Source organism: Pelodiscus sinensis, chromosome 4, assembly GCF_052426305.1.
Source record: "Pelodiscus sinensis isolate ZL-2025 chromosome 4, ASM5242630v1, whole genome shotgun sequence".
NCBI lineage: Eukaryota > Metazoa > Chordata > Testudines > Trionychidae > Pelodiscus > Pelodiscus sinensis.
In genome coordinates, this window is record NC_143055.1 from 3,347,611 (window position 1) to 3,371,248 (window position 23,638).

Sequence of the window (23,638 nt, forward strand, 5' to 3'; positions counted from 1 at the left end):
CTTAAAGTGAAGCCAGGATCTTCGGTAGCAAGGGGCCTGGGTTGCTGCGCTCGGCCTGTGCCACGTGTCCCTGTAGGGAGCAAGACCCTGCTGCTGCCATGGCCAAGGGCGTTTTACTCCTGTTCTGTTCATTCATCGCATCGCAGAGCACTAGGACGGGAAGGGGCCGCGAGAGGTCACCAAGGCCAGTCCCCCGCCCTCACGGCAGGACCCAGCCCCGTCTAGACCATCCTGACCGGTGTGTGTCCAACCTGCTCTTGAATATCCCCGGTGATGGGGATTCCACAACCCCCCGGGCAATTGATTCCAGTGTTTAACCCCCCTGACAGGCGGGAACTTTTTCCTAATGTCCAACCTACACCTCCCTTGCTGCAGTTTCAGCCCCTTGCTTCTTGTTCTATCCTCAGAGGCCCAGAAGAGCCGTGTTTCTCCCTCCTCCTTGTGACACCTTTTCAGGCAGAGGGCTTGGGATTAAACACCCCAGGCCAGGACCTCAGCGGCTGTAAATCCCCACCGAGCTCAGCCAGCAGCCTGGGGTGCAGGGTAAACCCTGGGGCGGGGGGCCCCGTCTTCTTCGGTTCTCCCAACGTCCTGGCCACGCAGTTGGGGAGGGGGATTCCTCTGAGCCGCTCCCTGGGGGGCGTTCCTGTGATCGCTCCAGCCACCCGTGCGAATGCCTAGTAGAGAAGGCGCCGGCCTCCCTGCCTGGAGGTCGGGGCCGCTGGAGGGGTTCTGGGGTGGGCTCGAGAGCCCCTCGCCCCCGGGAGGAGGGGGACGGCTGTTTCCATCCCCCGCTGACCTGCAGCAGGCAGGGTAGTGCAGGCGGCCAGCGGCGGTGACTGAGGAGTCGGGACTCTCCCTGGGGAGAGAGGGAGGCGCATTTCAGAACCTGGGCCAGCAGCCGCAGCGGTTTGGGGCTTCCAGCCCCGGCTTTGAGAGAGAACATTCGGTCCTGAAGTCACAGGCTTGGCTGCCCTTGCTCGCCTGCCTCCCGCTGGCTGCTGTGGCTGCCCCCCCCCCGGCTGAGGGGGGACCCTGCCGCGGAGGGACGGGAGCGAGAAAGGCGAAACCCCCGGCGGTTTCTCGCTCCCGTGCCCTGACACCGGGCGAGCGTCTGCCGCAGCCAAGAGAGCGCTGGGGGCTGAGGAGAACAGGCTGGGCGGTGTCAGGTCCTGGCTTTCCCCGTCTCTGCCTCCGTCCCTCCCCCACGCCCCTTCCCCTCTCGCTTCTCCTCAGCCGAACCCTGGCCCGGGCCTGTGCGGGCAGACGGGACGCGGGGCCCGGTGCTTGTGCTCGTACGGTGGGTGCGGCCGAGCGAGCCGGGGTCGGGGGAGCTGACGCGGGCGCTTGGGGGCTGTGACGGGCTGTGCACCTTGCGGGTGCCCTTCCCGGGCGCCGTGGCTCCGTGCACAGCCAGCTGCCCGCCAGCGCCAGGGCCGCCCTCCTCAGCGCCGGACACCAGGACGCTGCATGGGGGGTTTTCTCTGGGACACTGGGGCAGGGTTCCTATGGGTGGTGACCACAGGCTCCCTAGACTTCTCAGGGCAGCGGGCATGTCTGGGGGCCTCCGCTTGGGGTCCCCTTCCGCATCCCTTGTGCAGCCCCTGGGGTTGAATTCTGGGCGCGGTGTTGGTATTGGGAGCTCCACCCACCGCACCGGATGCTTTGGTGGACGAGGGCTTGGGGGGAGTAGCAGGCGGCCTCCCTCCTTCCTGCTGAGGTCACGTACCTGACCCCGTCACGGCAGTGAAATCCACACACAGGAACACCCCCCCCCCGGAAAGCAATGGCTGAGTCGGAGGGTCTGTAGCTGCACAAGGCAGAAGAGGGTCTAATCACCGAACGGGGGCCAAGGTGGTTGCGTGGGTCGGGCTGTGAGTTCAGACTTGGGGTGGGTTCCCGGCTCTGACCCGCTGAGTGAGCTTGGACAGGATCCAGCCCTGTTTGGTGCCTCAGTTTCCCCTCCCAGCCCTTGTCCATATGGTCTCTTGTGACAATAGGCTCTTTGGGGGTGAGGGCTGTCTTGCATAGCGGTTACGTAGCGGTCTTACATAGGGATCTCGGGGTCAGAGTGGACCGCAAGCTAAATAAGAGTCCACAGTGTGAAACTGTTGCAAAAAACCAAACAAACGTGATTCTGGGAGGCGTTCGTAGGAGTGGAAGACTTGGGCTTGTTTAGGTTAGAAAAGAGAAGACGGAGAGGGGTCGTGAGAGCAGTTTTCAAGAACCTAAAAGGATGCTCCAAGGAGGAGGGAGAAAAATTGTTCTCCTTGGCCTCTGAGGATAGAACAAGGAGCAAGGGGCTTAAACTGCAGCAAGGGAGGTTTAGGTTGGACATTAGGAAAAACTTCCTGCCCGTCAGGGGGGTGAAACACCAGAATAAATTGCCCAGGGGGGTTGTAGAATCTACATCCCTGGGGATATTGACGAGCAGGTTGGACAGACACCTGTCAGGGATGGGCTAGACGGTGCTTGGTCCAGCTGTGGGGGTGAGGACTGGACTTGATGCCCTCGCGAGCCCTTTCCAGTCGTCGTGCTCTGTGGTTCCATGGTGCCTCGCACAATGGAGCCCTGTTCTCCGCTGCGGCACACAAGCGTTACTGTAACACGTTAATAATCCTGGGTCTTTCCCGGCTCTGCTTTCCGCCACCCCGCCAGCTCTCTGGGAGCTGCCTGCTCTGCGGCGAGGCCAGCGCAGACTCCCCCCGTCCCCCCCCGCCGCGTCTCGCTTTTCAGCCTGGATTTTCGTTGACTCATGATATTGGTTTGGGGAGGCTGAGGGGGTGCGATTTGATCTGCCGCCGTGTTTTCCAGCCCCAGAGCAGCCTGCCAGACATAGTGATCTGGATGCTGCGAGGAGAGAAGCGCGTGGCGTACGCCCGCGTGCCAGCCCATGAAGTCCTTTTCTCCAGGACCGGCGCCAGCTGCTGCGGGAAGAACTGTGGGAAACTGCAGACGATCTTTTTGAAAGTAGGTTGGGCTTTTCTTTGAACGTGTCTTTGGTTTTTAATCCTGTTTTTTTTCTCCCCTTAAAAAAAAAAAAAAAAAAAAAAAAAAAAAGGACCCGCAAAACCCAGCTGGGAAATCTGTAAACAGGGAGAAAATAAACCCAGCAGCTCCCTGTAAAAATAGCAGATGTGTGGGGTTTGGGGCCCGCTCCTGTGTGGGGCTGCAAGGCGGGCGGGAGAGGAGCGTGCTCTGGGGTTTGTCTTTGCTCCCCAGTGGGTCAGAGGACCCCCATGGCGTTTATCCACGGTGGGCAACGTTTGCCCCCCAGAATTCCCCCCGGGGATCCAGAAATCTGGGTCAAGTGCAGGCTGGCTGGGTGTGCTTGGGTAAGTTGTGTGGCCCCTCCCTGACTCCGTTTCCCCCCCGTAAACCGGGAGCGTGGTACGTGGCCTCTGATGTTGGAACGAAATGTAACAAACACCCGTGTCCTGCGCTCACGTGCGTCCCGGCCAAGTGCTCCGGCTCCAGCCGCCGCCGCTGCCGTGTCGGCGTTCCCGGGGGCCGGCTGCCGTCAGCAGCGTCACGCTCCCCCGGAGACCCCGATTGGTCGCTGCCACCGCCTCCCTCTTTCCCTGCCAAGGCTCCGCCCTCCTCCCCAAGCCTTGGCCGCGGGGTGCTCCGGGGGGTGGGCCCGCACCTGGTTCCGTTGAGCCGCACTGGCTTGGGGGCCACCTGCTGGGAGAGGCAAGGGTGGCCCTTGAAGTCTTTTTAAATGGGGGGGGGGATGGAGCACCAGCGCCGGCCCCCCAAAGATGGAGGGAAGCCCTGAGCCTTGGGGGCTGGATCCAGGCAAGGGGGCTGCAGGTTTTCTGCCCCCGTTTTAGACCCTTTTGTGAGGACTCCACCAGAGGTTCTGTGGCCTGCAGCCGGCAGGAGAGGGCCAAACAGCTAGGCCGAGGCCCAGTCATTCTCCTGTTGACGCCTCAGGGCTGCCGAGGCAGAGAGAGGTGACGTCGCTCCCCCTAGGCCTCTGTTTGGCAGCTGCCGATCTCTGGGTGCAGTGTAGACACCCCCAGAGTCCCTTCCTCACAACATCTGGCCTCGGCTACTGCTGTTCATGGATAACCACCGCATGCAGTGTGGGTTCGGTCCTGCTCTTATTGCCGGTCCACACAGGGGATAACAGCCTACTACTGCTTGTAGCTCCGGGGCTGGAAGCGTGGTCATTTTAGCCCAGAAGCAACTGGGTCCGATCTCCACTAAGGGCCGGCCTTTTGGGATTATATCACCCCCCACTTCTTTTGGTGAGGTGATCCAGTCGTAAACAAGGGCAGAATTTGGCCGGGGGTGGGGGGAAGCGGAGGGTTAAATTCCCAACCCGCAGCTACCCAAACGAACGAAGCGACCGTCCCCTTGCCAAAGAAAGCCGCGTGTGTCTCGCATGAAATGTCTTCTCTCCAGTCCTTCCCGTTTGGGCGCTGCAGCTCTAAAAAAAAACCCGGCTGGCAGGAAAGGAAGAACCAAAATATATTGTGTTTTTTCTCGGCATCAGCTACGGATGGAAAACCAGCATCACGTTAAAAAAAAAGCAAGAGAGCAAAGAACCCAAATGAGACATTTCACTGTTTATTTTTTCTATTTTTGTTCAAGTATGTTGGCTGCTTTCAGCGTCTTACTCTTAAAGGTCATCTCACCAGGAGATAAACAGCACCGGCCCGCTCCTCTCCTGCCCTGCCTCAGTTTCCCCTGTCTGTCTAGCTCACGGCAGTGTCGTGAGGAAATGAGGATCTGGTCAGGGGGTTTTCAGAATCGTTTTTTGTTGACGGTAGCTTGATTCACCAAAGCTTGTCCCAGGAAAGAGTCAGTCAGAACGGGAACGAGAGAGAGCGGGAGGGAGTACTTCCCGCCCCGGTGTTGCCAAGAGCCCGGTGGATGGGCCGTTCACACGGGAGACCTGGATTCAAGCCCTAGCTGTGGCCGATGCGCAGTGAGGGCCCTCGGAGTGATTGTCCTGCTGTGGCTTTGTCTCTCTGGCTTTTCACCCACATGGCCAACAGGTCTTGGGTTTCCAACGCACAACAGGCAAGATTTCGAAATCCTGGCGATTTTCACAGGGCAGGGAAACCATTCCTCTCCCAACGCGCCCGTCTTCATCAGGGGGTTCAGCCTTCGAGCCCAGGCCTCCGCTGCTTGTGCTGATGGAGTAGCTCCGCTGCCCAGCTGCAGTAGTAGGCTGTTGCCCGCTAGCGGTGGGACACACCACAGAGCTGGCTTGTGGGGGACAGTTAATGCTGGGGAAGCAGTTGGATGTTGTCAGACACCAAGTGCTGAGCGCAGAGGGGCCGACTGGGCAAGGTGGGGGGAGACTCCGCACTTCTAGAAGGAGCGGGGCTTCGGGTAGAAGGGGCGAGGGAGTCGGGGCAGCCAGGCCAGAGCACAGCAGCCCGGTCCCCTTTGAATTGCCAGACCCCAGAGCAATTGCACCCTGTGGCCCCCTCCATCAGCAGGCCTGGCCGGCCCTGTAGTGCCTCTCCACGTCTATCTCAGGAGCACAGAGCAGGCCCCGAGAGGCCCCTGCCGTGAGCTTTTACATAAGAACATAAGAGCGGCCGGACTGGGTCAGACCAAAGGTCCTTCTAGCCCAGTATCCTGTCTGCTGACAGTGGCCAGCACCAGGTGCCCCAGAGAGGGTGGACCGAAGACAATGATCAAGCGATTTGTCTCCTGCCATCCCTCTCCAGCCTCTGACAAACAGAGGCCAAGGACACCATTTTATCCCCTGGCTAATAGCCTTTTATGGACCTAACCTCCATGAAATTATCTAACTTCTCTTTAAACTCTGTTATAGCCCTAGCCTTCACAGCCTCCTCTGGCAAGGAGTTCCACAGGTTGACAACACGCTGTGTGAAGAACTTTCTTTTATTAGTTTTAAACCCGCTACCCATTAACGGCTTTTGAAAGAGACGGGAGCAGACTCTGCTCTCATTGCCCTAGGGGTCCTTCTGGATTTACACCAGCCTCACTGCACACAACGTGGCTCTGGCACGTGGCCCCCATGGGCTGCGTCATTAGCCAAGGTGGGGTTAGTGTCTGTCCACCCCCCGCCCCTTTGTGTCCTGTAGCCCGGGGTGCCAGGCCCTGGGGCGGTGGCTCATGGCCTTGGCCGTGGCCGACCTACACAGCCGGTGCCGGCTGCTCCCCATCCCCGTGGGCTCTGAGCTTACGTGGAACCCAGGGCCCTGCCGGCCGGTAGGCGGGCGTTGGCCACAGACCGGCTGCAGGGAGGGAGTGGTGCGTTGGGGCCCCCCCCGCTGGGCTCATCTCGCGACTGTGGGCCCTGGCAGCCTTCAGTGCCGCCCTGAGGATGCCAGCTGGGTTCCCTGTCTCCGGCAGTACCCGCAGGAAGAGGCGATGGGCCCCCGGATCCCAGCCCAGCTCCGGGTGCAGCTCTGGTTCGGGCTGGCGGTGGACGAGAAGGAGTTTAACAAGTACGCGGAAGGGAAACTCTCCGTCTTTGCAGAAACTGTGAGTTGACACGGCGGGCCGGCCCCAGGCGTCCTCCCCCTCCTCCCCTTCCGGGGGGCGCCCTGCCTGCCCTGCCCTGGGAGGAAGTGAACGCCCGGCTCTGTTGTGAGCTGTGCAGTTATTCCTGGAAGGAAGGATGTTTCATGCCGACCCTGAACCAGGGGACTGGCCCAGGACCTCTTCCTCGGGTCTAGGGATGCAAGCGACTAGTCGACTTTGTCGGATAGTTGACTAGTGTCTCGACTAGTCGCTTCCCCCCTGCTGCCAAAGAGAGGCAGCAAGGGTGGGGGAGCAGGATCCGGTGCTGGGGGGAGCTGGGTTAAAACCGCCCCCCCCAGCACCATCTCCGTGGGGAGAAGGGCAGGGGCACAGTGAGGAACTGGCGGTGCTTCAGCCTTTGAAATGTAGCAAGAGCCGGCACAGAGATGCTCTTATTGACTAATCGAATAGTCGGTGCAAATTCCGTCGACTATTCGATTAGTCAATTAATCTAAATTTAGCATCCTTCCTCGGGTCATTGCTCAGCTCTTGTTCACGCCAACAGCCGCTGGAGTTCATGGCCGTGCTCTGGGTGGCCTGCTAGGAGATGGCTTCCCAGCCACTCCGCTGAGATCCCTCGCACTGCCTCTGGGCACGGTGCTCCATCAGAGAAGGCATTTCCCGGGGTACCGAATGCACGCCGCGCCGGCTGGTCTCCCCCGTGCCCTCCAGCCCTGCTGCTCTTCTGAGCACGTCTCTCTGGTTTTGCTGTCTCCAGTACGAGAACCAGACGAAGCTGGCACTGGTTGGGAACTGGGGCACGACGGGCCTGACCTACCCCAAATACAGCGACGTGACCGGGAAAATCAAACTACCCAAGGACAGCTTCCGTCCCTCCGTCGGCTGGACCTGGGCCGGGGACTGGGTCATCAGCCCGGAGCGGACGTGAGTAGATCGCTTCGTGTTGTTTCACGGGGACCGGTTCTGGTGCCCACCCCTGGAGGAGAAAGTTGATCAAGAAGGAAGAGTTTGGAGATATGCCACAGGGCCGAGGAAAGGGCGAGAAAACCTGCCTTCCCGCGGCAATCGGGGAGTTGGCTCGGCTGAGTTTCGCAAAGAGCCGCTAAGGGGTGACTGAATCACGGTGTATAACTCCTCGCATGGGGAGCACGTGATGGAGGGTGGACTATTCAGGCTAGCAGGCAGAGAGCCAGCAAGCTGAAGCTAGACAAGTGCAGAAAGGAGGTGCGTCTGTGTAACAGTGCGGGCTGTTAAATATCGCGACACTTCCCCTGTTCTCCATCAGCGGCTCTTGAGAAATCGAGGCGGGGTATATAGCTAAAAGCTCTGCTCTCGGGATTGTTGTGGGCCCACTCTCTGGCCTGTGTGACCCAGAAGATCGGATGAGATAAACACGACGGTCAATTCTGGAATCTATAAATTAATGGAGATGGCCTATCTCCTAGAACTGGAAGGGACCTTGAAAGGTCATTGAGTCCAGTCCCCTGCCTTCACAGCAGGACCAAGTACCATCCCTGACAAATTTTTGCCTCAAATGGTCACCACAAGGATTGAGCTCACAACCCTGGGTTTAGCAGGCCAATGCTCAAACCACTGAGCTATCGCTCCCACCGCTTCTTCCCCTGGGGGCTCTTGCTGTGAATAGCAAGATGATTTTGTAGACTCACAGGACCATAGAACCCAAGAACTGGAAGGGACATCGAGAGGCTGCGTCAGTCCCCTGCCCTCATGCCAGGGCCAAGCACCATCTAGACCAGTGTGTGTCAACCTTTTTTTTAATAAAATACCCCTTTTAAAAAAAAATGATAAGTACTCCCAGTACCGACAGTTTTCAGACACACAATTTTTTTCTACTGTTGCAACACATTTGTTTAAACAACTTCATCATAGCCGGGCGGGCGACGAAATGTTTGGGTGTAAAAAGTACAAAAATAATCAAGCGCTGGAAAACTTCAAACAAAAATTCAGTTTTCTCCTAATGTCAGTGATGTTGACGTATCCCCGACTTCTCTTGAGTATCCCTAAGGGGACTTGTACCGCAGGTTGAGAACCACTGATCTAGACTATCCCTGAGAGATGTCCATCTAACCTACTCTTAAATATTTCCACCACTAGAGATTCCACAACCTCCCTGGGCAATTTATTCCAGTGTTTAACCACCCTGACAGGTGGGAAGTTTTTCCCAATGTCCAACCTCAACCTCCCTTGCTGCAGTTTAAGCCCGTTGCTTCTCGTCCTGTCATCAGAGGCCAAGGAGAACAATTTTCCTCCCTCCTCCTTATAACACCCTTTTAGGTACTTGAAAGCTGCTCTCTTGTCCTGTCTCCATCTTCTCCTTTCCAGACTAAACAAGCCCAATTCTTGACGGTGCTTGGTCCTGCCGTGAGGGCAGGGGACTGGCTTCAATGCTCTCATGAGATCTCTTCCAGTTCTAGTGTTCAATGATTCTATGAAACCTGTGATTGTAAAAATCCCACGATTGTGAAATTGACCCAAAGGGACCGTGAATGTGGTAGAGATCTATCCATGGTATTTCGGGCTTCCCGTAGCTCTTGCCAGAAGACAGTGGCCCTGTATGAGCAGGTATCACTTCACCCCCGTTGGAAATGCAGCCACCTCTGGGGTGGAACATGGCAGCTGGCTGCAACACAAGTTCACACAGGAAGTGAGCCCAACGGGAGTAGCGTGTCTGACTGAAACAGTGAGGGGGTCCTGTGGTTTAGGCTCACATCTGCTTTGAAGAGCTGGCCACTAGAGTATGCGCAATGCAGTCGTGTTTTCCAGGCGTCTGCTCAGCACCTTGGTGAGCTTTTCCCGTTCCGTGGCTGCCAGGGCGGGACCTCGCTGGCGGAAGGGACGGGCGTGTGTCGAGACCACCCGGGGGATCTCTCAGTCGCTTTTCTTTCCCTCTCCTCCTCCCTGGGCGCAGGCTACTTTACGACACGGATGCCGGTCACATGAGCTTTGTGGAGGAAGTGTTTGAGAATCAAGTCCGACTTCCCGGCGGCCAGTGGATCCACATGGCAGAGGCCTACACGGATGTGGTGAGAACTTCCCCTGTTGGTATTTCTTTCCATGGCAACCCCCTGATTGGCCTGGGATTCTCTTCCTGGCTCCGCCATTGGCCAGCTGCATGACTGTAGGCACACTACATTCCCCGTTCAGTGCCTCAGTTTCCCCATCTGTCAAATGAAATTGACACTCGTGGCTTGCTTGGTGCTTTGAGATCTAGTGGGGGGCAGAGGTAGCGATAGTGTCAGTCAAAGCACATGGAAAAGGAGCCTGTGTCTTAGATTTTGGAATTCGCTACTGCTGAGTCAGTTTTTGCCTCTCTGTGTTCAGGCGTTTATGGGCTCAGAGGGATCTGAGAGAAGGTTTCTGATTGGGGCCAAGTGCTGTCAGTCCTGGGAGGGCTCCATGCTGCGTTGCTCCATGCCAAGGAGAGCAAGTGAATCCCTGCGGGATGTCCCCGTCCCACCCAAGCGATGGAGCATTTCCATGTGTCGATACTAGGTGCAGAGCAGCTGCGGGGAGGCCGGGCGCTCTGGGCTCCAGGGGGTCTCACGGGTTCTGCCCTCGACTTACCGGCTTGGCCACAGATCCCTGGCCGCTTGGGAAGCCAGTGCGGGGAAGCTGTGGGGGGGCGCGTAGGCCGAGCATTGCTCAGGAGGGGTTCCCTGTCTCTTCCAGAATGGGGAGAAAGTGCTTCCCAAGGAGGAGATCGAGTGCCCGCCAGGCTGGAAATGGGAAGATGAGGAATGGGACACGGATCTCAACCGAGCTGTGGACGAGCGAGGTATGCCAGGGCCATGCTCCCTTCCCCCATCCCCTTTACTCTGCCCATTGTAGCTATTGTTTCTCCCGAGGGCAGCCCTGCTCACGTTTCCCTACCCCAGCCTACCTGTCCTCCTTTGGCCACTAGAGCAACCAAACCAGTGCCTCCCTCAGCGTGGGTCTAGTCCAGTGCCCCACTCCAGGGGCACAGCTGTGGGTGGGCCTCAGTGGGCCGTGGCCCATCCACTTTTGTGTCTGAGCCCCCCCATCTCTCCTGTCCCCCCTCTCCCTCTATTCTTGCCCACCCACCTGCCACTGTTTCACTCCAGAGGGAGCTGAACCCCAGGGTGCATCTGTGCTGGGAATCCTCTCCCGCATCGGTGTAGCCCGAGGACGGAATGGAACGTGCGGGGAGGGGAGGGAGGGGAGATGGAGCCGGGTCAGAGCTGCAGCAGGCAGCTGGGAAGTGCCCCATCACATCCTTTCTTAGTATAAAGCCAGGAGGGATCGTCTGGTGACGTAGTCTTGCAGCCCCATCAGAGCGGCTGGGACTGACAGAGGGACACCCCTCTGGCGAGCAAGACCGACACGTTAACCACGGGAGAGCAAGACCTAGTGATCTGTTAATAGGCAGCAGGTTTAAAACAAACCAAAGGAAGTTTTTCTTCACACAGCCAACCTGTGGAACTCCTTGCCACAGGATGTTGTGAAGGCTGGGATTTTAACAGGATTCAAAAAAGAGCTAGATAGATTCATGGAAGTTAGGTCCATCAATGGCTATGAGCCAGGCTGGGTAGGAGGGGTGTCCCCGGCCTCTGTTTGTCAGGGCCTGGAAATGGGTGACAGAGAAGGGTTCACTGGATGATTCCCTGTTCTGTTAATTCCCTCTGGCGTTGGCCACTGTGGGCAGACAGGATGCTGGGCTGGATGGACCTTGGTCTGACCCCGTCTGGCTGCTCTGATGTTCTCACTCAGCTACCCTGGCTGGACAGCAGACCGGCCTGGACAAAGGACGGGAAATGCAGAACTATCTGGGGACCCAGAGGGCTTTGTTCTAGGGAGTTCCCCCTTGAACATCCCCAGAGCAGCCCCCTGCGTGAATCAGGGGAGATCGGTCCAGGGCCTGTCGCACTTGATCTACCCGAGTAACTCTGGCAACTGGCAGCAGTAGTAGGCTGCTATTCTCCGTGGGGCCCAACCCCTCGGCACGCAGCGCGAGCTTGGTTAGTTAAGACACCCCCGGCTGAAATTCCTCGTGACAGCATCGGCCGTGACGTGGCAGTTGGACGCAAAGGCAGCTGCTCCATCCCTGCCTTCACCTGGCTTCTCCCTTCCCCCGAGGCTGGGAGTACGGCATCATGATCCCGCCCGACCGCAAGCCCAAGGCCTGGGTGCCGGCGGAGAAGATGTACCACACCAGCCGGCGGCGGCGGTGGGTGCGGCTGCGCCGCAGGGACCTGGCGCAGATGGAGGCGCTGAAGAAGGTAGGGCGACCCTGGAGGAGAATTACGCCTCGGGCCAGATTCCGAAATGGGGTCCTTGCTGAGCCCAGCTCTGCCATGGGCTGCTGGGTGACCTTGGTCAAGTCACCTGGCCCCTGGTTCACCGCCTGTAAAATGGGGGTGGGGCTCTGCCCTCCTTTCCAAAGCACTTTGAGATCTGCTAGAAAGCCCTGTTGGGAGCGACAGGCTTCTGGGGTGGGCTGTGGCTCACTTTGGAGTCACTAGGGCAGGTCTCTAGTTGGTGTAGTCGGCCGTAGCTCCACTGGAGTCACCGGGGCAGGTTCCCAGCCGGTGTCAGTCGGCCGTAGCTCCACTGGAGTCACCAGGGCAGGTTCCCAGCCGGTGTCAGTCGGCCGTAGCTCCACTGGAGTCACCAGGGCAGGTTCCCAGCCGGTGTCAGTCGGCCGTAGCCCCACTGGAGTCACCGGGGCAGGTTCCCAGCCGGTGTCAGTCGGCCGTAGCTCCACTGAAGTCACCGGGGCAGGTTCCCAGCCGGTGTCAGTCGGCCGTAGCTCCACTGGAGTCACCAGGGCAGGTTCCCAGCCGGTGTCAGTCGGCCGTAGCCCCACTGGAGTCACCGGGGCAGGTTCCCAGCCGGAGTCAGTCGGCCGTAGCTCCATTGGAGTCACCAGGGCAGGTTCCCAGCCGGAGTCAGTCGGCCGTAGCTCCACTGGAGTCACCGGGGCAGGTTCCCAGCCGGAGTCAGTCGGCCGTAGCTCCACTGGAGTCACCGGGGCAGGTTCCCAGCCGGTGTCAGTCGGCCGTAGCTCCACTGGAGTCACCGGGGCAGGTTCCCAGCCGGTGTCAGTCGGCCGTAGCTCCACTGGAGTCACCGGGGCAGGTTCCCAGCCGGTGTCAGTCGGCCGTAGCTCCACTGGAGTCACCGGGGCAGGTTCCCAGCCGGTGTCAGTCGGCCGTAGCTCCACTGGAGTCACCGGGGCAGGTTCCCAGCCGGTGTCAGTCGGCCGTAGCTCCACTGGAGTCACCAGGGCAGGTTCCCAGCCGGTGTCAGTCGGCCGTAGCTCCACTGGAGTCACTGGGCAGGTTCCCAGCCGGTGTCAGTCGGCCGTAGCTCCACTGGAGTCACCGGGGCAGGTTCCCAGCCGGTGTCAGTCGGTCGTAGCTCCACTGGAGTCACCGGGGCAGGTTCCCAGCCGGTGTCAGTCGGCCGTAACTCCACTGGAGTCACCGGGGCAGGTTCCCAGCCGGTGTCAGTCGGCCGTAGCTCCACTGGAGTCACCGGGGCAGGTTCCCAGCCGGTGTCAGTCGGCCGTAACTCCACTGGAGTCACCGGGGCAGGTTCCCAGCCGGTGTCAGTCGGCCGTAGCTCCACCGGCGTCACTGGGGCAGGTTCCCAGCCGGTGTCAGTCGGCCGTAGCTCCACCGGCGTCACTGGGGCAGGTTCCCAGCCGGTGTCAGTCGGCCGTAGCTCCACTGGAGTCACTGGGCAGGTTCCCAGCCGGTGTCAGTCGGCCGTAGCTCCACTGGAGTCACCGGGGCAGGTTCCCAGCCGGTGTCAGTCGGCCGTAGCTCCACTGGAGTCACCGGGGCAGGTTCCCAGCCGGTGTCAGTCGGCCGTAGCTCCACTCGGAGTCACCGGGGCAGGTTCCCAGCCGGTGTCAGTCGGCCGTAGCTCCACTGAAGTCACCGGGGCAGGTTCCCAGCCGGTGTCAGTCGGCCGTAGCTCCACTGGAGTCACCGGGGCAGGTTCCCAGCCGGTGTCAGTCGGCCGTAGCTCCACTGAAGTCACCGGGGCAGGTTCCCAGCCGGTGTCAGTCGGTCGTAGCTCCACTGGAGTCACCGGGGCAGGTTCCCAGCCGGTGTCAGTCGGCCGTAGCTCCACTGAAGTCACCAGGGCAGGTTCCCAGCCGGTGTCAGTCGGTCGTAGCTCCACTGGAGTCACCGGGGCAGGTTCCCAGCCGGTGTCAGTCGGCCGTAGCTCCACTGGAGTCACCGGGGCAGGTTCCCAGCCGGTGTCAGTCGGCCGTAGCTCCACTGGAGTCACCGGGGCAGGTTCCCAGCCGGTGTCAGTCGGCCGTAACTCCACTGGAGTCACCGGGGCAGGTTCCCAGCCGGTGTCAGTCGGCCGTAGCTCCACCGGCGTCACTGGGCAGGTTCCCAGCCGGTGTCAGTCAGCTGTAGCTCCACTGGAGTCACTGGGCAGGTTCCCAGCCGGTGTCAGTCGGCCGTAGCTCCACTCGGAGTCACCGGGGCAGGTTCCCAGCCGGTGTCAGTCGGCCGTAGCTCCACCGGAGTCACTGGGGCAGGTTCCCAGCCGGAGTCAGTCGGCCGTAGCTCCACTGGAGTCACCGGGGCAGGTTCCCAGCCGGTGTCAGTCGGCCGTAGCTCCACTGGAGTCACCGGGGCAGGTTCCCAGCCGGTGTCAGTCGGCCGTAGCTCCACTGGAGTCACCGGGGCAGGTTCCCAGCCGGTGTCAGTCGGCCGTAGCTCCACTGGAGTCACCGGGGCAGGTTCCCAGCCGGTGTCAGTCGGCCGTAGCTCCACTGGAGTCACCGGGGCAGGTTCCCAGCCGGAGTCAGTCAGTGTAGGACCACTGTCTCCATGAGGGCTAAATCCTCGGTTGTGGGGCATCCCTGCTGCCCACGGCCGTCTGTGGGCCAGTCCCCGGCGTTGCTCGGTTGAAGGCGAGGGAGGTCCCCGGACTGGCCCCAGCGGGAGCCGTCCCCTTGTCGCTGAGCGGCTGACAAAGGCCAGTGATTTCAGACCCCGGGGGTGGACCCGAGTTGTGCTCCCCTTGAGGCTCAGGGGCCTCCCTTTTTGGATGAGCAGCGTGAGCGGCGCCGGGGGGAAATCAAGGCCTGAGATGCCACGAAGGGGCGATACCCCGTTACCCCTACATTCACAGACGTAGGGGGGCCCAGGCTGCGTGCCGGCTCTTCTGCCCCGGGCTGGGTTCTGCCTCCCTGCCTCCTCCCTGCCCTGCTCCCGGCTCCCCGCTAGGTGTCGCCCTTGGCCCAGGAACACAGCGGAAAGGATGGGCCAGTCCAGCTCCCCAGGTTTCTCTTCCCCTGCTCAGTGCAGGGGGACCCGGCAGCCTCTGACAGCATCCCATGCACCCGGGCTGGTGACGGGACCCGGCCCTGTCACCCCCCGGAGATCTTGGGGAAATCACTCGGGGTCTCTGAGCAGGCAAACGGGGAGAGGAACCTGCCTGTGTGTGGATGGCACAGTGGCGGGGGCAGGGCGTGTGTCTTGCCAGGTGTTTGTACAGCTCCGAGCACCGCAGGTCCCGCTGCTCCCTCCCAGCAGATACACGAGTGGCAGCCGCACAGGGGATGCCGACAGAGTCTCTCTCTCCGCACAGCAAGCGGAACGCCCCTCCGTCCCCTGGGCCTCGCTGCGATCCAGAGAGAACGGGACTTTTTTCCCTCCGAGGATCTCTGACTCACGGGGCCAGGGGCTGACGTGCCTGCCTTATTGTGCCGCCTGTCATGTGGGCAGAGCTTTCTGACTCTCACCTGCGATCGGATCAGGGACTCTCGAGGTGGAAGCCTCCAGTTCTGCCCCGCTTTGCTTTCCCGTGTAAATCCAGCGCAGGGAGTCCAGGCAGAAAGTAACAGCAGCGTCACCCCTACGGGAAGCGCCCTGCTCACGGGTGAAAACCAAGCGGGCCGGGCAGGAAACGCACGGCCAGACAGAGAAACATGGGAACGTGGGCAGGGAGGAGAGAAACCGGCCGGATGCTTTTCTCCTTTACAATGGCAAGGACTGTATTCAACGTTCCCTCTAATGTTTTCCATCCATGGGTGGTGTTTTTTTCCCCCCCCACCATTGTGCAGAATACATTTTGTTACATGCGCTGAGGGATGTGCGGTGTGCACCACCAGCAGGAACACAAACCCAGCCGTGGGCACTCTGCTAATCAGCCGGGCAGCGTGGGAATCTCTCCTGCGTGGCCACCCAATTGCCCGGCGTACAGGAAACACTGGCTGTGTTCATAGTGCCCCTGCCTGCACACCGCTCCCCAGCTTTGAGCTTGTCCAGAGCTCGGACGGGGGAGCTGCGAGGACGACCGGCTGTGGCGGGGGGAGTCTTCAGGCGATGCCCTTGCTCTGGAGTTAGAGCTGGACACGGGCTCTGCGTGGCAGGAGGCGCAGAGCAAAGTCCGTGGCTGCTCTGTGCTAAGCGCCCGGGTGTTAGCTCACTCTGGCCACCTGGGACATTAGAATGAGGCCAGTTACTTGCTGCCTGCCTCAGTTTCCCTGTAGTGTTGAGTGGTGACCCTCTTTACCTCTCCGCCACTGTCCCTGCACGTGGCTTAAACCCCGACGGGTAGCATTTCCTACAAGTTCTGGGGTCCGGTCTACAGGGTGGGGGACCCATAGTGCTAGGTGCTGGACTCCCGTTCTCCCCGCGCTAGGCGCTGTACACAAAGAGACGGCCCTTGCCATCCAGAGCCGACCGGCTAAGAGGCACCAGTCCTCAGGGGCAGCGGCTCCCTCCCCCGCAGGCCGCCCGCCCTTGCCGCGTGGTGATCCCTCCGCTTTCTGCCCCCACGCAGCACAAGCAGGGGGAGCTGGAAGGCGAGGGCTGGGAATACGCCTCCCTCTTCGGCTGGAAGTTTCACCTCCGCTACCGCAAGACGGACGCCTTCCGCCGCCGGCGCTGGAGGCGCCGCATGGAGCCGCTGGAACGCACCGGCGCGGCCGCTGTCTTCGCCCTGGAGGGCGCCTTGGTAGGTACCTGGGCGGGTTTTGTTCCCAAGGCCTGGGGGGCTGGAAGGCGGTGGGTGGAAACGGGCATGAGCCAGGAAATTCAGATCCAAATGATCTGATGGGACAAGGAGCAAGGGGCTTCAATTGCAGCAGGGGAGGTTGAGGTGGGACAGTAGGAAAAACTTTTTGTCAGGCTGGTTAAACACGGGAATAAATCGCCCAGGGAGGTGGTGGAATCCCCATCCCTGGAGATATGTCAGAGCAGGCCTTGGGCTGCTCTGTCTTTACCCGTCCAGCTCCGATCGGCTCAACCCAGGTGCCCCTCTCCTTTTGGCTCCTCCTGCTGTCGCGGGCTTCCTGGTTCCGGTGTGTGCGGTGGGGAGCACACAGTCGGGGCACAGTCCTCGGGGTCTCTCCGGGTGTTGCACCAGGGTTGGAGTTAGCCCACGAGTCTGCCTCGCTCCGTGCGTCTGTCTGTGTCCCTGCCTCGCTCCGAGCGTCTGTCTGTGCCCCTGTCTCGCTCCGTGCGTCTGTCTGTGCCCCTGCCTCGCTCCGTGTGTCTGTCTGTGCCCCTGCCTCGCTCCGTGTGTCTGTCTGTGCCCCTGCCTCGCTCCGTGCGTCTGTCTGTGCCCTGCCTCGCTCCGTGCGTCTGTCTGTGCCCCTGCCTCGCTCCGTGGGTCTGTCTGTGCCCCTGCCTTGCTCCGTGTGTCTGTCTGTGCCCCTGCCTCGCTCCGTGCGTCTGTCTGTGCCCCTGCCTTGCTCCGTGCGTCTGTCTGTGCCCCTGCCTCGCTCTGTGCGTCTGTCTGTGCCCCTGCCTTGCTCCGTGTGTCTGTCTGTGCCCCTGCCTCGCTCCGTGCGTCTGTCTGTGCCCCTGCCTCGCTCCGAGCGTCTGTCTGTACCCCTGCCTCGCTCCGTGTGTCTGTCTGTGCCCCTGCCTCGCTCCGTGCGTCTGTCTGTGCCCCTGCCTCGCTCCGTGTGTCTGTCTGTGCCCCTGCCTCGCTCCGAGCGTCTGTCTGTACCCCTGCCTCGCTCCGTGTGTCTGTCTGTACCCCTGCCTCGCTCCGTGTGTCTGTCTGTGCCCCTGCCTCGCTCTGTGCGTCTGTCTGTGCCCTGCCTCGCTCCGTGTGTCTGTCTGTGCCCTGCCTCGCTCTGTGCGTCTGTCTGTACCCCTGCCTCGCTCCGTGTGTCTGTCTGTGCCCCTGCCTCGCTCCGTGCATCTGTCTGTGCCCCTGCCTCGCTCCGTGTGTCTGTCTGTGTCCCTGCCTGGCTCCGAGTGTCTGTCTGTGCCCTGCCTCGCTCCGTGCGTCTGTCTGTGCCCCTGCCTCGCTCCGTGTGTCTGTCTGTGCCCCTGCCTCGCTCCGAGCGTCTGTCTGTGCCCCTGCCTCGCTCCGAGCGTCTGTCTGTGCCCCTGCCTCGCTCCGTGCGTCTGTCTGTGCCTCTGCCTCGCTCCGTGCGTCTGTCTGTGCCCCTGCCTCGCTCCGTGCGTCTGTCTGTGCCCCTGCCTCGCTCCGTGTGTCTGTCTGTGCCCCTGCCTCGCTCCGTGCGTCTGTCTGTGCCCCTGCCTCGCTCCGAGCGTCTGTCTGTGCCCCTGCCTCGCTCCGTGCGTCTGTCTGTGCCCCTGCCTCGCTCCGTGGGTCTGTCTGTGCCTCTGCCTCGCTCCGTGCGTCTGTCTGTACCCCTGCCTCGCTCCGTGGGTCTGTCTGTGCCTCTGCCTCGCTCCGTGGGTCTGTCTGTGCCTCTGCCTCGCTCCGAGCGTCTGTCTGTGCCCCTGCCTCGCTCCGTGGGTCTGTCTGTGCCCCTGCCTTGCTCCGTGCGTCTGTCTGTGCCCCTGCCTCGCTCCGTGGGTCTGTCTGTCTGCCCCTGCCTCGCTCCGTGGGTCTGTCTGTGCCTCTGCCTCGCTCCGTGTGCCTGTCTGTACCCCTGCCTCGCTCCGTGCGTCTGTCTGTGCCCCTGCCTCGCTCCGTGCGTCTGTCTGTGCCCCTGCCTCGCTCCGTGCGTCTGTCTGTGCCCCTGCCTCGCTCCGTGGGTCTGTCTGTGCCCCTGCCTCGCTCCGTGCGACTGTCTGTGCCCCTGCCTCGCTCCGTGCGTCTGTCTGTGCCCCTGCCTCGCTCCGTGCGTCTGTCTGTGCCCCTGCCTCGCTCCGTGCGTCTGTCTGTGCCCCTGCCTCGCTCCGTGTGTCTGTCTGTGCCCCTGCCTCGCTCCGTGTGTCTGTCTGTGCCCCTGCCTCGCTCCGAGCGTCTGTCTGTGCCCCTGCCTCGCTCCGTGTGTCTGTCTGTGCCCCTGCCTCGCTCCGTGCGTCTGTCTGTGCCCCTGCCTCGCTCCGTGGGTCTGTCTGTGCCTCTGCCTCGCTCCGTGCGTCTGTCTGTACCCCTGCCTCGCTCCGTGGGTCTGTCTGTGCCTCTGCCTCGCTCCGTGGGTCTGTCTGTGCCTCTGCCTCGCTCCGAGCGTCTGTCTGTGCCCCTGCCTTGCTCCGTGCGTCTGTCTGTGCCCCTGCCTCGCTCCGTGGGTCTGTCTGTCTGCCCCTGCCTCGCTCCGTGGGTCTGTCTGTGCCTCTGCCTCGCTCCGTGTGCCTGTCTGTACCCCTGCCTCGCTCCGTGTGTCTGTGCCCCTGCCTCGCTCCGTGCGTCTGTCTGTGCCCCTGCCTCGCTCCGTGCGTCTGTCTGTGCCCTGCCTCGCTCCGTGCATCTGTCTGTGCCCCTGCCTCGCTCCGTGCGACTGTCTGTGCCCCTGCCTCGCTCCGTGCGACTGTCTGTGCCCCTGCCTCGCTCCGTGCGTCTGTCTGTGCCCCTGCCTCGCTCCGTGCGTCTGTCTGTGCCCCTGCCTCGCTCCGTGCGTCTGTCTGTGCCCCTGCCTCGCTCCGTGTGTCTGTCTGTGCCCCTGCCTCGCTCCGTGTGTCTGTCTGTGCCCCTGCCTCGCTCCGTGCGTCTGTCTGTGCCCCTGCCTCGCTCCGAGCGTCTGTCTGTGCCTCTGCCTCGCTCCGTGTGTCTGTCTGTGCCCCTACCTCGCTCCGTGCGTCTGTCTGTACCCCTGCCTCGCTCCGTGTGTCTGTCTGTGCCCCTACCTCGCTCCGAGCGTCTGTCTGTGTCCCTGCCTCGCTCCGAGCGTCTGTATGACGGTGCAAGAGGACTCTCTCGCTGGGGCAGACAGCCGGCTCCCAACACCGCAGCTTGGGAGAGCCCGTCCTAGCCAAGCGGCTGCTTCAGGACTGCCCAGACCCAGTTCCCATGCCCGCTGCGTGGGCAGTGAACCTGGCCATCGGCCAGGCTAGGGATCTACTCAGATGTGCCCCCGTCTTAAAGGTTGGCTCCAACCTGCCTCGGTTTCTCAGCTCTCCGGGTGCATCTCGCCTTCTGGCATTGATCCGAGGCGAGCCTGGACGTGGGGATCCACCTCCAAACGTCCTTAGAGCCGGGGGCGGGGGGGGGCGAGGCCGTGAGGCAGGCCTGTGTAGAAGGAGAAATTCAATGAACCATGGTTATATCCGCCCCCTTCCCTGACGCTCAGCGACACTTCCCCAGCACGGCCGGCTCGGGCCATTTCGTGTCGCGCCGAGTCCCACCCAGACTCGCAAACAGCCTTGTGACCTGCTCCCTCGGCCCTTCCGCCGTTGGTTTAACTCGCTGGCGTTCGTGGGCCTGGGGTGTCCCAATCGTTCGGCTTTGCCAAGAGCTAGACGGGAAACCACCCCGGCAGCACAAAGCCCCTACTATGGATTCCCTCCCCCCTCCCTTTGGAGTTTTCTTCTCCGTGCTGCGTTTTGGCCTCGTGTCTGACAGTTGGACTCGAGAGTCGGGTTTAAACGACTGACGACGTGGCATGGACTCGGGTCAGGTTTCCCTATGTCCGGGTTTGCCCAGGGAGCGATGTTACCTGTGGCGGGCCCCGGGAGGCAGGGACGTTAACTCTCGTGTGTTTGTGTCAACGTGGAACGGCTTGGAATTGTAGCGGTGGCACGTTTCCACGTGCGGGGGCGGGGGGGAGCTGGTGCTTGCGGGGAGCCATCTCCCTGAGAGCTCCGGCTCCCGCCTGCTCTCCCCGCTGCCTCTGCTAAGGAGGCTGCCGATCCGCGGGGGAGCGGATATGTGTATGTGTGGGGAGCAGGCCTGAAAGCCGCTTCTCCTGTGTACCAGCTCCCGCCTGCCACCCCCACCCTCCATGCTGCTGCCTCACTATCCGAGGCAGCAGTGCAAGGTGTGGGGGAGACAGCTGCACGGAAGCCGGCACATGAGGAGGGCTGGCTTAAAAGCTGGCTCCCTGTGCATGCTGGCTCCCACCTGCCCCCCCTTGCTGCCTCTAACACAGAGGCAGCAAACGGGGGAAGAGGCGGGGTCATGCAGTCAATAGGGTTAACCGATAAACCCTGGCTTATTAGTGAACCGTGTAGTCAACTGCATGTTGACACCCCTGCTGTAGTCGCATGCTCTGAACGCAGGCTCTGGAGTCCTGGGTTTGATTCTCTCTGTGACGTTGGGCCACTCACTTAATTCCTCTGAGCCTCGGTTTCCCCACTTGTAGGACGGGGCTGCTGGGGCATCGCAGGAGAGTCGTGAGGGCGAGCCGGTTACCCGGTGTGGGAAAAGGGCTGTGACGTGTGGCGTCGTGACTCCAGATAACAATAAGGTGCAAAGCAATGCCATGGCTGTCAGGCTGCTGTCAGCCGGGTCCACTAGGGGGCGCTGTGATCACGTGCGCCGATCCAGTCCCATCCCACAGAGGGCCGGGGTGTCCCTCGTGCCAAGCGTGAGGCCGTGTGGCTTGCCCTCGTGGGCCTACCACTACTTGCCTTGTGACCGTGGCTAGGAACGTGCCTCAGTGTCCCCTCCAGCGTGGTGGGGATATCGGCACGGACCTTCCTTTGTTGTGGTCAGGGGCGTTTCCTTAGACACGGGCCCACGCTGCAGAATTTGGGTGCAGTTTAAGTTCGGTGGCCAGGGGAAGTGAGCCACCCTTCGACTGCGGTTCCGCTCGTTCTGGAAACCAGAGCAGGGCTGGCTGGGAAGCAGGTCGCCTGTCCGGAGACATTGGGATTTCCAGAGTTTTCCCAGCCGGGCCTGGGAGTCTTAACATGGGAATCTGGGGGGGGGTGCGCCCCCTTGTGGCCGCACCAGTCTTGCTCCTCCTCCCGCTACACGGCCGCACCCGAATCTGCATTTGTCAAGCTAAGCAGAGTGGCCAGGGTAGCGGGGGTGCTGATTACTGGAGGGGCCTCGTTCTCCGGTGTGTAGAGCTTCTCCTCTAGGGGTACGTCTCAACTGCAGCCCTCTGTCGGCAGAGGGATGCAGATGAGGCAGGGATTTAAATATCCCGTGCCTAATTTGCATAAAAATGGCGGCCACGTTTTGCCGACTCAGCACTTTGCCGGCAAAAAGCGGCAGCCTAGAGGGCGATGTGTCGAGAAAGAAAGCCTTTCTCGACAGACCCCTTATGCCTCCTGCAGGGAGGTTTCCAGCATCTGTCGACAAAGGCTTGCTTTCTCCACAGATCCCCCTCTGGACGGCCGCTTTTTGCCGACAACGTGCCGAGTCGGCAAAACGTGGTGGCCATTTTTATGCAAATTAGGCACGGGATATTTAAATTCCTGCTTCATTTGCAATGTCGACCTGCCTCATCTGCATCCCTTTGCCGACAGAGGGCTGCAGTATAGACACACCCTAGGACTCCCTGACTGGGGTATGTAGGAAACCGAGCCCCCACATTCCTACACTGCTGCCGCGTTATCCCCCAGCTGCCCGGGCCGGCAGTCGGCCCTCGCTGAGTGGGCAGGCGCTTGCAATGGGGGCCTTTGGCTGCTCCCCAGCCGGGGGAACATAGACCCCCTAAGAGGAGGGGAAGTCACCGCTTTGAGAAGCTTCGCGATCCAACCACGCCACCCACTTCGGGGCGACTGAATCGCTGCACTTTGAACGGCCTTTGGTTTTTCGCTCCCCCCCCTCTTTTTGGCCCTTTCCAGTCACCACGCACTGCAACCGGGAAACCCGAAGTCACCTTTTCAAAAGGGAAACGCTTCAGAACGGCTGCAACGGGCCTTTTGGGCCAGTTGAAAACTTTTCTTCCGAGATCTCTGCGAGCCGGGAGATTCCTCGACACCGCCCCGGCTTGGCTACAGGTTTGGACGGAAACACCCCTCCCCGCCGGCTCTCCATAGAAGCCACTTGCCAACTTCCCCCGCACCCACAGAGGCCGGGGGCTCCGACCAAGAGGGTCCAATGATTAAGGGAGGTTAGGAGACGTGGTAGTTCTGTGCTCTGTGGCGCACTCACAGGCTACGTCTAGACTGGCATGATTTTCCAGAAATGCTTTTAACGGAAAAGTTTTCCGTTAAAAGCATTTTCGGAACAGAGCGTCTAGATTGGCACGGACGCTTTTCTGCAAAAGCACTTTTTTTTCCCGCAAAAAAGTCCCGGTAGCCATTTTCACGATCGGGGCTTTTTTGCGGAAAACAAATCTGAGCTCTCTACACTGGCCCTTTTGCGCAAAAGGACTTTTGCCTGAACGGGAGCAGCACAGTATTTCCGCAAGAAGCATTGACAATCTTACATGAGATCGTCAGTGCTTTTGCGGAAATTCAAGCGGCCAGTGTAGACAGCTGGCAAGTTTTTCCAGAAAAGCGGCTGATTTTCCAGAAAAACTGGCCAGTCTAGACACAGCCACGTTGGCAGCTACGTCTAGGAGCTGAAAAGGGAGTTCAGCCGACCGGTTAGAGAAGTGTCCAGAGTACAGGAACTAGCTTGGGGGCCGTACTGAGGGACAGAAGCCAAATGCGGGAGCTGGGGGGTAACCCAGAGCAGGGGATCAAAGCCAGAAACCCGTGGGGAACAAGAAGGCTTTTGTCTCATGGCCAGTTAAAACTTTAGTCTCTTGTAGAGAAAGCTCCGAGTGCTCCCAAGAGCTGCGGTGAGTTAAGGTGCCACTGGTGAACAGGGGGCACGCTGCCCCTTTGGGTGCAGGGGGTCTGGGGTGTTGTGAGAAGCCAGTGCCGGGGGCTGTCTGTCACAGGGGAACGGTTCACGGGCACTCGGGGACTCAGCTCTGTGATTCTAGGAGTCAGGGCTGGCCCGGCCAAAGGAGCGTGTTTGAATGGGATGGTGTAGACGGAGCTTGATCCTGCCTTGAGGGCAGGGGGCTGGACTCGATGACCTCTCGAGGTCTTCCAGTCCTATGATTCTATGATTCTATGAATGGCTGGAGGGTCAGAGTCTCTTCCCAGAGGCA

The 23,638-nt window shown here is 60.8% G+C and overlaps 1 protein-coding gene across 14 annotated transcripts in view; it reads left to right on the plus strand.

Annotated features, from left to right (window-relative positions):
• DYSF (dysferlin) overlaps positions 1-23,638 on the plus strand; it is a 269,126-nt gene that overhangs the window by 119,039 nt on the left and 126,449 nt on the right. For all 14 annotated transcript variants that reach the window (XM_075931052.2, XM_075931053.2, XM_075931051.2 and 11 more), the window contains 7 exons: positions 2,815-2,970; positions 6,343-6,474; positions 7,232-7,398; positions 9,404-9,518; positions 10,165-10,270; positions 11,590-11,732; positions 16,273-16,446. In XM_075931052.2, the coding sequence (XP_075787167.2) occupies positions 2,815-2,970; positions 6,343-6,474; positions 7,232-7,398; positions 9,404-9,518; positions 10,165-10,270; positions 11,590-11,732; positions 16,273-16,446 (993 nt within the window). The remainder of the gene's footprint in view (positions 1-2,814; positions 2,971-6,342; positions 6,475-7,231; positions 7,399-9,403; positions 9,519-10,164; positions 10,271-11,589; positions 11,733-16,272; positions 16,447-23,638) is intronic.